Source organism: Kryptolebias marmoratus, linkage group LG9 (genome assembly GCF_001649575.2).
Source record: "Kryptolebias marmoratus isolate JLee-2015 linkage group LG9, ASM164957v2, whole genome shotgun sequence".
Lineage (NCBI taxonomy): Eukaryota > Metazoa > Chordata > Actinopteri > Cyprinodontiformes > Rivulidae > Kryptolebias > Kryptolebias marmoratus.
Window position 1 is genome coordinate 7094933 of NC_051438.1, and position 12727 is coordinate 7107659.

The 12727-nt window shown below is 40.8% G+C and overlaps 1 protein-coding gene across 1 annotated transcript; it reads right to left on the reverse strand.

Moving 5' to 3' along the window:
* Positions 1–1894: 1894 nt before the first annotated feature.
* On the reverse strand, positions 1895–9275 carry hdac3 (histone deacetylase 3). Its single transcript, XM_017423089.3, has 15 exons — positions 9090–9275; positions 8008–8090; positions 7773–7915; positions 7546–7627; positions 5902–5958; positions 5764–5819; positions 5547–5680; positions 5389–5469; positions 5235–5308; positions 5047–5111; positions 4028–4117; positions 3887–3945; positions 2534–2613; positions 2259–2416; positions 1895–2180 (listed from the first exon to the last, which is right to left on the reverse strand). Exons 1-15 carry the CDS (start codon positions 9142–9144, stop codon positions 2111–2113), a joined length of 1287 nt encoding a protein of 428 aa, XP_017278578.1. The 5' UTR covers positions 9145–9275; the 3' UTR covers positions 1895–2110.
* Between the last annotated feature and the right edge of the window lie 3452 nt (positions 9276–12727).

Here is a 12727-nt window from a genome sequence, read left to right on the forward strand (position 1 = left end):
TAGAAACTTACTTCCAAACTACAGTTAGACAAAAAGGGTACTCCATCAGAAATCAGGACAGTCCTGCAGGCGCCTGGTTCAAGCTGCGAACGTCACATCGAGGAGAGCCCATTACTGATCAACACATAACCCTTACAGCCCATCTCAAAGTGTCATGATGGAAAGGTTTTGCACCATAATCATGTTCTTTAAAGGGGTAAAAAGTTGGTTTTTTTTGGATCATATCTTTAAAATGAAATTAGCTTATGTTGAAATAATGGAAGCAGCTGTTTGTGGCCATATGTGGACTGCAGGTGGTACGCAGTGTTTCTCCTCCCACATGTAGTCAGCAGAACATTATCTGACTGCTGAACATTTCCAAACTCCCACCCTCCCTATAAAAGTCTCTTTATCTAAATAACACCCTCAGAGTTTGGATGTTCTGAATCTTTATATCAGAGTTAACTGGAGAAAAAGGAACAATGAGACAGGAGAGCAGCTCTTGACTGGAGTCCTTCCAGGTTTGTGACCCCAGGGCTTGATGTTCACTTATAAAAAAATTTAAATCTGTTTTACAAAGAGATGATTTAGCCAACGCCAGCTCTCCAGCTCCTCACAACAAAACGGCTTCAAGAGGACAAAACGGTGTAAACAGGTTTAAAATGTGGAAACAGCTGTACTCCTTTTAAAGGGATGGTTCGGATGTTTTGAAGTGGACTTCTGCAGAACGGTTATAAAAGACTAGTGTCTTACCTGTTGCAGATAGCCCCCTTTAAGGACGTCAAGTTGGAGAAATTGTTTAACTGTGAGCTGACGAGCGAACAGCTGGTCTGAGCAGAACCACCACTAAAGTGCAAAAGAACTGCAGTCTCAAAAGTTTCATAGTGGTTCATGCAAACAATTTAACAAAAGTTACGGTACATAATACACCTGAGTAATCAAAATCCAAAACATGAACTTGCTCTCACAACAATCCTGAATATTTGTGTGTATTAAGTATGATTGACATGATTGTGGATTGGAGGTGGCCTTGATAAAATAAGATTCAATGTGGAGCCATAGTGTGACGTTTTCTCTCCTAAACATCTGGAGTTACTCACTGTGGACTGTCTCATGGATGGACAGAAAGTTTGACATTTCTGTTAAGTGTCAAGCTGGGGCAGAGACAAGGGTTTAACAAATGAGGTCACCTATGACCTTTAAATCAATAGGGATCATCTTTGACTTGTGAGGTGTCCAGCTGTGCAGTTTGACATTTCTTTGTTAAAGTGTTATCAGTTTAGAGGGAGAAACTGTCCACAGACGGATGGAGCTATGACATAACATGACCGATCTTAGGACTGGTGTATAAAAACCTTTGTCATAATTCATTTATTTGGATGGAATGTGATGGCTAGTTATAAGTGCACATAGCAGCAGCATCTGCTGCACTTCCAGCAGGAAAATTAGATTTTTGCTGAATCAGCCGTGCACCACTGACAGGGGTGTGAAGGTTTATAAAACTACTATGAAACCTTTGAAGATTACAGCTGTTTTAACGCTTCAACAATCCACTTTGGTCTTGGTCTTGTTTGGACTTACCATCAGCTTGTTAATCCAATCAGAACTAAGCTCTAAGAGCCATCCACATCAGGAAAGATACTAATGATTTATAACCTTTCCGTAGAAGCCCGCATCGAAAGAGCTTCAACCTGCCGGTGTGTGAATGATGCCTTCTGGACCGAAGCTCTCACACCGGTCAGTCTCATAAAACGATACAAATGACAGATTCTTGCCTTTTTCATCACCACCTTGAGTTAAATTGCTGTTGGAGTTTTCTTTCCCACCCCCCTAAACGTTCAGTATATTTCACATCATTTCCTCCTCGCAGATAACGTAAGCTTCTTCAACAGCCACAAACATTTCAGAACGAAGATAACATGAAAGACAATTTAAGTGAAAAGTCTTTGTACATACAAAGAGAAAATACATGATACATCAAATGTTTCAGTGTCCGTCATAAAAAACAAAAAAAACTGCTCGCTGCTGTAGAAAACAAACTAACTCTTCAACATGACGTAGGTTCAGCTGTGGAACGGGATGAACCGGGTGCGTTTCGGCTCACAGTGGGTTCAGTCCTTCAGCGCCTGGCTCAGATTTCTACGTCGCTCTCTTTGTCGTTGTCATGGTCACCGTCGTAGAACTCATTCGCTGCCTCGGGCCTGAAGATCGGGGGGAGAGAGGAGCTGTGTGAAAGCTGGACGACATGTGGAAAGTACCTGCTGAGCCGCTCCACTGACCGGCTGTAGTTTTCCTCGCCGCCCCGCTCGTCGGGGTCGGGCTCGTCGTTGCGCTCGTAGCTCAGCATGTCTGACGGGACATCGTGGATCTGGACGCTGGGCGCGTGGTTCAACATCTTCAAGTTCTCGAACACAGTCTGACGGATCTGCTCCAAATACTGCCCCCCACAGGCAGCAGAAAGCAACAACTTCAGACTACTTTAACACCGAAGCAACATGGCTGCAGGGGAGGAGAAGCTGCGGTCTCTTCTTAGGATGAAACTACGTCTTTTTACCTGTCTGGAGTTCTGGTTTTCTATCCTGGTGCTGACGTCAGGATGCAGCGTGAAATCTGGGGAAAAGTACTCAAAATACTCTGCAGAGGACACAATCAGGAAGACAAGACAAACAGGATGAAAAACAACAAAAAAATCATCCTCCTCCTGCTTATTTCAGAGTAAATCTAAAAGTGAAACAGCCACATTCATGAAACGTTTGAGGAAACTGGGTTAGGAGGAAGCTTTCTGAGCCACAGAAGAAGCCTTAAGTCTTTCTGTGAATGCTGAGGACTGACATTTACTGAAGAAGTTGTTAAACTGAAAAGCAGAACACTAGCTAAAAGCACGATGGATTAGTGGTTAGCACTGTTGCCTCACAGCAAGAAGGTCCTGGGTTCAAACCCTGGGTTGGACCTGGGGTCTTTCTGTGTGGAGTTTGCATGTTCTCATGTTTGGTGGGTTTCCTCCGTCAGTCAAAAAACAAACATGTTAGGCTGCCTTGAAAAGGAGATCTGAGATCTCAATGAGATTTGCCTGGTTAAAATAAAGGTTAATAATAAATAAATAGTAAATGATAAGTCAAAAGAAGCCAAAAATGGCCTACAAATATTAAAACACTAGCTAAAAGCAGTAAAATGCTAGCTAAAACTAGCCAAATGCTCATTAAAAACTAAATAGAGAAAGTATGAAGCAGATTTGAAGAGATCTCAATGTATTTCTATGGAGAAAATGAAATAAAGTGAAAGGTTTTAGTTACAAAACCAGAAGTCAGAGCACCCATCTCCTGAATGAGCTGACATTTTCAAATATGAATGGTGTTCAGAACAAATCCTTCAGATTAAAAAAACATCCAGAAAAAGAAATAAAGAACAAAAACAATAATGTGAATGATAAAGCAATGCACAACAAATCTAAACTGTATGATGAGAAAAACAAGACGACAGAAATGTTCAGTATCAAAACAAAAACAACACTCTGCTGTTTGACTTCACTCACACACTGAGAGAAGTCATGAAGGTAATAATCTGTTATCAGGCTGAACTGCAGCTTTGTGTTGGATTCTGATTACTGTCAGCTTTCAACAGATGGCGCTACAGACACAGAGGAGATTTTCTGTGAGATGAAAGCTTTAACACAGTGGTGCCCACTCCTGGTCCTGGAGGACTGTCCTGCATGTTTTAGATGTTTCCCTGCTCTTCAGCAGGTCTTCATGTTCTGCAGCAGCCTGTTAATCACTCAGTCATTCAGATCAGGTGAGTCAAAGCAGAGAAACATCTAAAACATGCAGGACTGAAGTCCTCCAGGACCAGGACTGGACACCACTGCTTTAAGAGCTGCAGGTACGGGTTAACAGGAGGAGGTCCAGCTCACCGCTGTAGGGCAGCTCATCGCTGATGGATTCATCCAGTAACAGGGACGTCTCGTAGGTCCTACAGATCAGGGAGAACTTCATCAACATGCTGGGCTTCCAGCGCCACGCGTTCGTTCTTTCATCGTGAGCGTCGCACTTACCAGCAGCGAGCCACGTTCCTCACGGTGTATCCTCCTCCTCCAAGAACCAACAGAGGGATCTTAAAACTCTTGACAAACTCCACACACTCGCTGAAAAACACAATGTACACACACACACAGACAGATGATGCAGTTAGTAACACATACTGTATGTCACTGAGACACACAACAGATACCACTACAAAAAAGCTGTGTGAAAAGTCCAGCCCCTGATCCAGCAGCTTGTAGAACCTCCTAATATCCCTCAGGGGGACTTTATCAGCCTCTTGTGGTCTACAGAGGTTCATGGTCGACCCAAACCATCAGCCCTCCACCACCGTGCTGACAGTTAGTACGAGGTGTTTGTGCTGATCTGCTGTAAATTACAGATAAACATCTCTGTCTAAAAGACATTCTTCTAGAAGTCTTGTTCATTCAGATGATGAAGTTATGCTGCCATGTACTTTTTAGAGAGGCTTCCTCCTGTAACTCTTCCAAACAAGCCAAACTTCTTCAGCTTTTTCCTAATTGTCCTGTCATGACCTTTAACCTTTGCACTGCTAACTGAGGTCTGCAGAGTCTGAGATGGAGCTCCTGGGTTTTTTGTAATTTCTCTGAGCATTGCACAGTCCGACCCTGGGATGAATATGCTTGGACGACGATTGACAGCTGTCTTCCTCTTTCTCTCTGTAGAATGATGGACTCCAAACTAAATGACCTTTAACCTCCTTCCAGACTGACAGGCAGCTGCAGTCGCTTCTCTAAGCTCTTTGCTAAAGTCTTTCCTCCTTGACATTGTGTTACCACCCGTGTGCTCCAGAGCAGCAACCTGACAAAACTCCTGCTTTTCTAGAGGAGCTCACACTGACGGTGATCAATACGTTTGATCAGCAGCTCCTGGCTGAAACTGAACCTCTGAAGCAGCAAGGGTGGACTTTTCACACAGCTTTTTTTATTTTGGCTTTTGTTTAATAAGTGTCATCGTGGACTCTTTGGTGTTTTTGTACACTTGAGGTTTTATATAAGGATGCTGGTCTCACCCGTGCCCTCGTATGCTGAGGTTAAAGCAGCCCAGTCTGTCACAGCCCAGAGAATCTGCTCCACACTGCAAACAGACAAACAAACTGTCATTTCCCTCTCTCTCACACACACACATACATACACACACCACTTCATCACTCAAAACAGCAGCAGCTGCTCCAAACAGCACTCAGATACACAGACTGACCTGCAGGACGATGCAGGTCGGCTGGTAGTAATCCACCACCTGCTTTATAACCGGCTGGAACAGCTGCCTGTAGCCTGAAACACACACACACACACACACACAGTGTTACAACAGCACTGAGTGTGTTTTTATAACGTCAGAGCTTTGTACTCACTCTGGTCATCGATGCCGTCTCTCAGAGGAACGTTGAGGCAGTAGTAGCGGCCGCTCTCTGCTCCCACCTCGTACATGTCGCCTACAGGAAACACGCGTTTAACCCCTTCCAGCCCCGCATGCACGTATGCGACAACACAGCATCTAAGCATAACGTACCCGTTCCAGGGAAAAAGTAGTTGCCATATTTGTGGAAGGACACGGTCATGACTCTGTCCGTCAGGTAGAAGGCTTCCTGGACGCCGTCGCCATGGTGAATGTCTATGTCGATGTACAGAACTCTAGGATGGTACCTGAAACAAACACACAGAGGGTTACAGTCGTACACGTGGCTAAAAAACACATCATGTAGTCCCACAGAGGAGGTTCCTCTTACTTGAGAAGCTCCAGTATACTGATGACGATGTCGTTGACGTAACAGAAGCCAGAGGCCTACAGACGCACAGAGAGAAACAGGTTTAACGTGCAGGAAACACACATGAGAGGACGACAACACACACAACTTTGTTCTGACCTCAAACTTTTTGGCATGATGCAAACCTCCGGCCCAGTTGATGGCGATGTCACAGATCTGAAAGACGTTGGGAAGAATCAGCACAAATTCCCGTGAAGGATCAGGTAGATTTCTGTGATTTTTTAAAGCGCACAGAGCTCCACCACATACGTGCATGTATACAGGAGCGTGCTTGTTTGTGAACAAACTGCTTTTTTTTTATTATTGTTGCAGTTATTATTTACTTGTTGATAATATATTACAGCTAAGTTAATGTCTTCCCAACGGCACTTAAAGTTGAGCACAAAGATAAGCCGGACCTTTGGTCAATAATCTGACTCGTAAATCTTCTTTGACACTTTTCCAACTCTTTATCCCAGTTCGCTCCTGATTCAGGATGTTACATCTGTTTGTTGGCCTTTTTCTAAAGAATGACGTTGACAAGGAAATGCGTAAACTGTCGAAAACTGGCATACGAAAGGTGTTTTATTTACTGCTTTTAATTTGATACACATTCAGACTTTTAGCAGTCATTTGCTTTTTAATCATTGATCAAGGTTGATCGAGCTGAAAACCGGCCCATTACAAGTCGACTTCTTGGTGCATCTCCCTTATTTACGCTAAATGTTCATAGATTTTAAATTCTTATAATGATTGTTTCAGATTTGGATTGCTCAGTTGCGATATCAGCCATTAGCAGCTAATGGAAAGCCTAATTATGACATGACAGTGTAACTCTCTTTGTCCATACTGAGGCTGCTCCAAAAGTTATTTACAACAGACAACAACTGTTAATAATTTTATCAAAGAAGTTCACTTCAAAGATCTGAACTATCCCTTTAATGTCAAGTGGGGCTGGGTTGACTGAATCCTCAACATGTAGTCCACAATCAGAACTAATCAGAAGTTCACTCTGAAACCATCAGGAGCGAGAACAACACTGTTTGACAGCAGAACATTTACAGTTTGTCCACTTTAATGGTTATAACTATCTAATTAACCAACAGGCTGTTTCTATTTGTAAACATATTCTGAACATATATGCTATTTGATTTAATAAATAATAACATACTGACTAATTTAGCAACACTGCAATGTTTTAATTAAATAAAGAAGCCATAAAGCTGCTATTTTAACAGACAAAAACAACATAATAATGTTAAAAATGGTAGCACTTCCTGAGGACAAGTTGTTGTTCTGTGATTTAAGGATCATCTGCTGCACATGTGTGTCTATAGGGCGGCAGTGGCTCAGGTAAGGGTTCGTCCTGTAATCGGAGGGTTGCCAGTTCGAACCCCGCTCCGTCAGTCTCTGCCTTGCCTACTGGTGGTGGTCAAAGGGCTCGGTGGCGCCGGTGTGATGGCAGCCTCACTTCTGTCAGTCTGTCCCAGAGCAGCTGCGGCTACAATGTAGCTTATCGCCATCGATGTGTGAATGTGTGGATGAATGGATGAATGGGTAAATGAATGTAGTGTAAAGCGCTTTGGGGTCCTTGGACTATACAAGTGCAGGCCATTTAGCATTTTACCATTTGATGATGTGACACAAAAAAAAGAACCCAAAGGTTGATGAAGCTGTGAGTGAACTCATACAAAACTCAAATAACTCAGTTCAGATGATGATTTCACTGGACTGGGATGTTTGCTGTGTGTGTGTGTGTATTACCTTGTGGTTGAGTTGTGTTGCTCCTTGTAAAGATGCTCCCGTGTATCTCGAACAAAACTCAAACAGACCTGGAAACACAGGACTGAAACAAACACGCAGGATTAGATTCAATCTGATTGTGAAAGGGTGAATTTTAACAATACGTCAGTAAAACTACAAGGTTGTCTGAAATTGATAAATAAGATATTTGCATCTTTTTTACCGTGCTGAAAAGCAGCAGCACCTACCAGTCGTCTCCCACGTTAAAAGCGTTGAGGCTCTTGGTGAAGCCCTGCATGTTGTTGGGACTGACTTTCTGCAGGAAGTCGATGTAATCTTCAGAGTGGAACCGGCACATGTCGTGCTGAGAAGCTTTGTATGGCTTGAACACCTAATCGGGGACAAATGCCTACAGTGGTTAACGCTCCAGCTTTTAGAAGTGTAAGAGCAAACAAAAAAATTAAAACGCCCGATGCCGCTCACCATCATTTTCTTGTAGAGGCCGTAGTGCAGCACCAGGCTGTGGGTGAGGGACAAGCGGTGAGGCTTCATGGGGTGGCCCGCACCTAGCAGAAACAGTTTACACAGTTTGTGGCTTCTCGGAGAAACTGTAAACATTTTGAACAAGCAGTTCAACGCAGATGTAAGCAGTGTTGTATCAATGAAAGGACAGAGCGTAACGAAACAAAAAAGTTAGGAATAGATGTTGAAGGGCACCAACGCAGCAGCTGCCTGAAACTCCCACAAACATTAACTTTATTCTACAAAACCCAACAGGAATTTGTATCAATCTGATCTGACAAAACGTCAATGTTTGGATGCATTAAACTGTACAAAAAAGTGCAAGAACCAAGATAAATAATTTTTTAAAAGTTGTAGCCAGTATCTCCTGGAAGAACCTGAATCCTTTAGTTACATCTTTAACTAACAGCACTTTTATCTATTGAGTAACAAACAAAATAACTAATGTTCTTCTGTTCTGGGGGTTCTTTTGTGGATTTAAATAAAGAAACTGGAGAAAAATAAGGTGCTGTATGACGCAAAGGTTTGTTCAAACAAACCTCTCACCTGAAAAGGGTCAAGTTCCCAAACTGGACTTTAAAAAGAGTATAACAAGTAGATTAAAAGAGTAAAGTCCAAAGAAAGACAAACACAAATCGTACAATCCCTTTAAAGACTTCAGTAGATGAACTCTTGAGGTACATGTCCTTTTTTGCTTCAGGAGCCCTCAGTTTTGCCTTATTGAAAACATAGTCAGGTCCGAGTTTTTCTATTTAGTTATGTCTTTATAAAGTTAATAAAACAGGTTAAAACCTTGTTAGCCAACACAAACATTAAGCTCGTCAAACCGCACAGCCGGAATAATTTCACTGCACAAACGTCACATAAAAATATAAAAGCAAATCTCTCAAGATTATTGCAAAAAAAAAAAAGTTCGAAAATGCACACCAAAGTTCATCATGCTACGACTTTAAATGAATAAATTATCTTTTGAAAGCAACTAGCATGTGGCTAGCTAACGTTAGCTCCTCTCCAGGCCGGTTCTCTCTGATAACCAAACTCACCGTAATGAAAGTTTCCCACATCTGGGTCATAAAAGTAAGATGTTCTGTTGGTCATTTTGAAAGCGATGAGTCCCGACTTAATGTGAAATACTACTCCTGTTCCTGCAGCTTTGCCTGCTGCATTTTACTTTCATTAGCAGCTAGCTGTAAACACCGACGAGCTTACGTCATCACTCTGCGTCCGAAGCGGTAAGGCCGAAGAGGGCGGCGGAATGAGCAGAAAGATAGATTCTGTGTTTATTTAACTCAAAAGTAGATAACTGTCTTTAAGGCGGTGTTTACTATTTGAAACATTTTTTGTGATTACCAGATTAAACTTTTTGTAGCTTTGAAAAGCTTGTCATCAGTTGTGTTGGAAAATAATCTAGACGTTTTAATTGTTCAGTAGCGCCGCCTGCTGGTTAAAAAGACCAATGCAAGACACCATGTAGGAATACAATATTTTAACTTTAATCTAGTTCTCTTTTAGAGTAATATATTAAATACATTTTGGCCTTTTAATCAAGTAATTATTAATTTACAAATTCTAAGTAATAAAAAGTGATGTGTTTGTGCAACAAATACACAAAACATCAATGATTAAAGAAAAAGTTCAACATATTTATTTCCAAGATAATTTTTTTTTTTTTACATAATTTTTGAGTTTTGAATTGGCTTAATTTATATTAAACTGAACATACTAAGATAAATAAAGACCCCAAGACAATAAAAAGGAGGGTGAACAGGTCTGTTTGTATTATAATACATGTCTGTGGTTAAATGTTACACTCGTTTATGAACTGTTGGACCTCAACAGCTGTGATGTTTTATGTTGTCCTGCTGTACTCCATTCATTCATTCATTCATTCATATAACAGCCCCAGAGTTTCCTGAAAAAAGGGTAAAGCTAAAGAGTAAAAACTATTAATTTGATGCAAAACTGAATAATGACAATAATTATAATGTATGATAACAAATGATGTAATTAATTATTTTATTGTCACTTTATGTGACACTTTATGTTAGATTTTTCTGTTTATGTAAAGCACCAAATTTCAACAAATAAAATACATACACCGGACAAAATAATTTGAACATTTTTGTTTTCTTGCACTTTTTTCAGCCACTGAAAACATTTTTTTTATAAATGAAAAGAAAAATAGTCTATGATAAAAAGCTGCAAAGTAAATTAAAGATCATGCGTATCACCCACTGCATTTCATGCCACAGTTTTAGACTAAGACCATCCTATGATCAGAAATGACAAAGAGCTGTTAAGGTCAAACCTTGTAAAAAAAAAAAATAAAACGTTATGTGCAGTTTCATGTGATCCTGAGAGATGACACAAGGGTATGTGTCAGTATCTGTAAAACCCACTGAGTTACAGCCAAATGTGTTCGCAAATGTCGATTAGCTGTGGCAGCCATCTTGAACTCCAAAAGTAAATTAGTTGTAGTTGTGCATCCAATGATTTCTGCAGGTTTTATTAAAATTCATCCAGTTGTCATGAGGTTTTTTGGTAACAGGTAGACAAACACACAGATGTCTGCAAAATCATAACTGTTTGGCAGTGGGTAATAATCAGCAGACAAAGTTTTAGTGTATCTGTACCACAGAGGTGAGGCCTTCACTTGTTAGTCATCCTATGATTTCTGGGGGAGTAATACAAGCCTCAAATTCATGTGCTTTAGCCTTTCTGCTTTCTGCTCATAACGTTGTACCTGTTTCAATAAAGAAAGGAAAAAATGTCCCATTACTTACAATTCCTTGTGTTTGTGTGAAGGTCAAACCAAAATACCTCATGATCTTTGTTTAGGATTTGTTTTATAAGCTAAGTTTATTGCTGTTGTTGTGAGTTCAGTCCTAATTTTCCTTGTTTTCAGCCTGTTTTTCTGTGATTCTCTTGTGCCATTGACCCTTGTTTCCCTCAATCCTACTTGCCTTCAGTTAGTCAGTCGGCCCTGTTCATGTGCTCATTAGCCACACCTGCACTCACTCATTAATCTGCATACATAAACTCCCTGTTCTTATTCACTCAGCAGTCTGTTGTACTGTTTACCCCTGATTTTCTAATGTTGTTACTTTGTTGTTGCTGCTTCGGCAACCTTCTGTTTTATTTCATCCATCCATCCATCCATCCATCCTCTGCCACATACCTATGGTCAGGTCACAGAGGCAACAGGTCCAGGAGAACCCCAGACCTTCCTCTCTTCAGCTTCTCCTGGGGGATTCCAAGTTGTTCCCAGGCCAGAGAGGAGACATAATCCTTCCAGTTAATTCTGGGTCTGCCTCGAGGTCTCTTCCCAGTTTTTCATGCCAGAAAAACCTCCAAAGGGAGGCATCCAGGAGACATCCTAATCAGATGACCATACCACCTCATCTGACTCCTTTCAATGTTTTATTTAATAAAATCCTCAATTTTATTCACTTTGTTTCCCATGTGTTTGAATTTGCATTAGATTTTTTTTTGTTCTTTTTTACTCACTACACCCGGACAAAATACAGTAAATGTTAACAAATATTTTATACAAATATACAAATGCAAACTAAGGTTAGTTTTGTGATTCATTAACTTTGACAGCGTCTGCTAATTTTCTGAACAGCGTGTCTCCACAAGTTCGGGAAGAAATCTCTTCAGCACGCACTCAAGAACTGCGCCGAAGCTCCTGCAGTGATACTGCGTTCAGATTCCAACACCTGCTCATATGATGACAAAAAAAAAAAAGCTTCCAGGTGCTTCTTCAGATCATAAATTATAAAAAGCAGATTATACTCATGTGACAACAAGAAGACATGTTATCCTGCTTCTGGTAGAGTTAATAAAAATATTCAAACACACACAAATCCTGCAAAAACTTCAACCATAGAGAACTGTCAAAGTAATCAGACTGAACATTCATCACTTTCTATGTCTACATACATCTGTCTCCTCTGTGAGTTTCTACACCCTTTCTTTTCTTTTTTCTCGTTCCTCACAAAGTAAAGGATTTAATGTGTGTATTTCTGTGTGTCCGTGGGTGGAGCAGGGAAGTGATGGTAAGACCAGATGTGCCTGAAAGCAACAGCAGCGCAACCTTTCTCTGGTAGCGTCATGTCTGTCTGCAACATCAGTGTGTTGTGTGGGTGTGTGTGTGTGAGGGAGAGAGACAATTAAACAGCCATACTCTGTAACTCCTGTACCGACACACATAAATGAATAAAAGCAGCTGCGTGGGAGGGACTGATTGTTTAAGCTCATGATGAGAATCTTCCAGATCTTAGTTTGCAACTAAAGCTGTAATTAAAGCTTCTTTTCATTAAGGATTAGTATTTCCAGCTATTTCAATTTTTTTTTTTTAAATGTTCGTGTACATTGTCATCTCTTTTCTGCTGTTTGAAAGCTACAGAACTGCAGCCAACTATTACGTTTCTCATCGAGTTTGGTGGCTTAAGGTAAGATTTGGCTTGTTGGGACAAAATGTAAGTGTAAAAATAATTGCATTTTTTGCAAGTAAGAAATGAAATGAGTCCTTTTAATCACTGTGAACTTATCTGATCACCTAATATATGTGAGAAAGGTTGTTTCACACAGAACATGCAGTACATGGTTACAAGTTCAAGTTGGGGAAGGGTTTTGCTAATTGCACGGGGAGATTAAGTTTGACTCAGCTCAGTTTATA

What these genes read in the sequence shown, in the direction of transcription:
- hdac3 (XM_017423089.3), bottom strand. Translation starts at nt 9,144, where the DNA reads ATGACCAACAGAACATCTTACTTTTATGACCCAGATGTGGGAAACTTT. An exon ending in CTACTTTTTCCCTGGAACGG is followed by an intron (nt 5,470 to 5,546) that starts GTACGTTATGCT and finishes TGTTTCCTGTAG; the next exon opens with GCGACATGTACGAGGTGGGA. An exon ending in AGACGGCATCGATGACCAGA is followed by an intron (nt 5,309 to 5,388) that starts GTGAGTACAAAG and finishes TGTGTGTTTCAG; the next exon opens with GCTACAGGCAGCTGTTCCAG.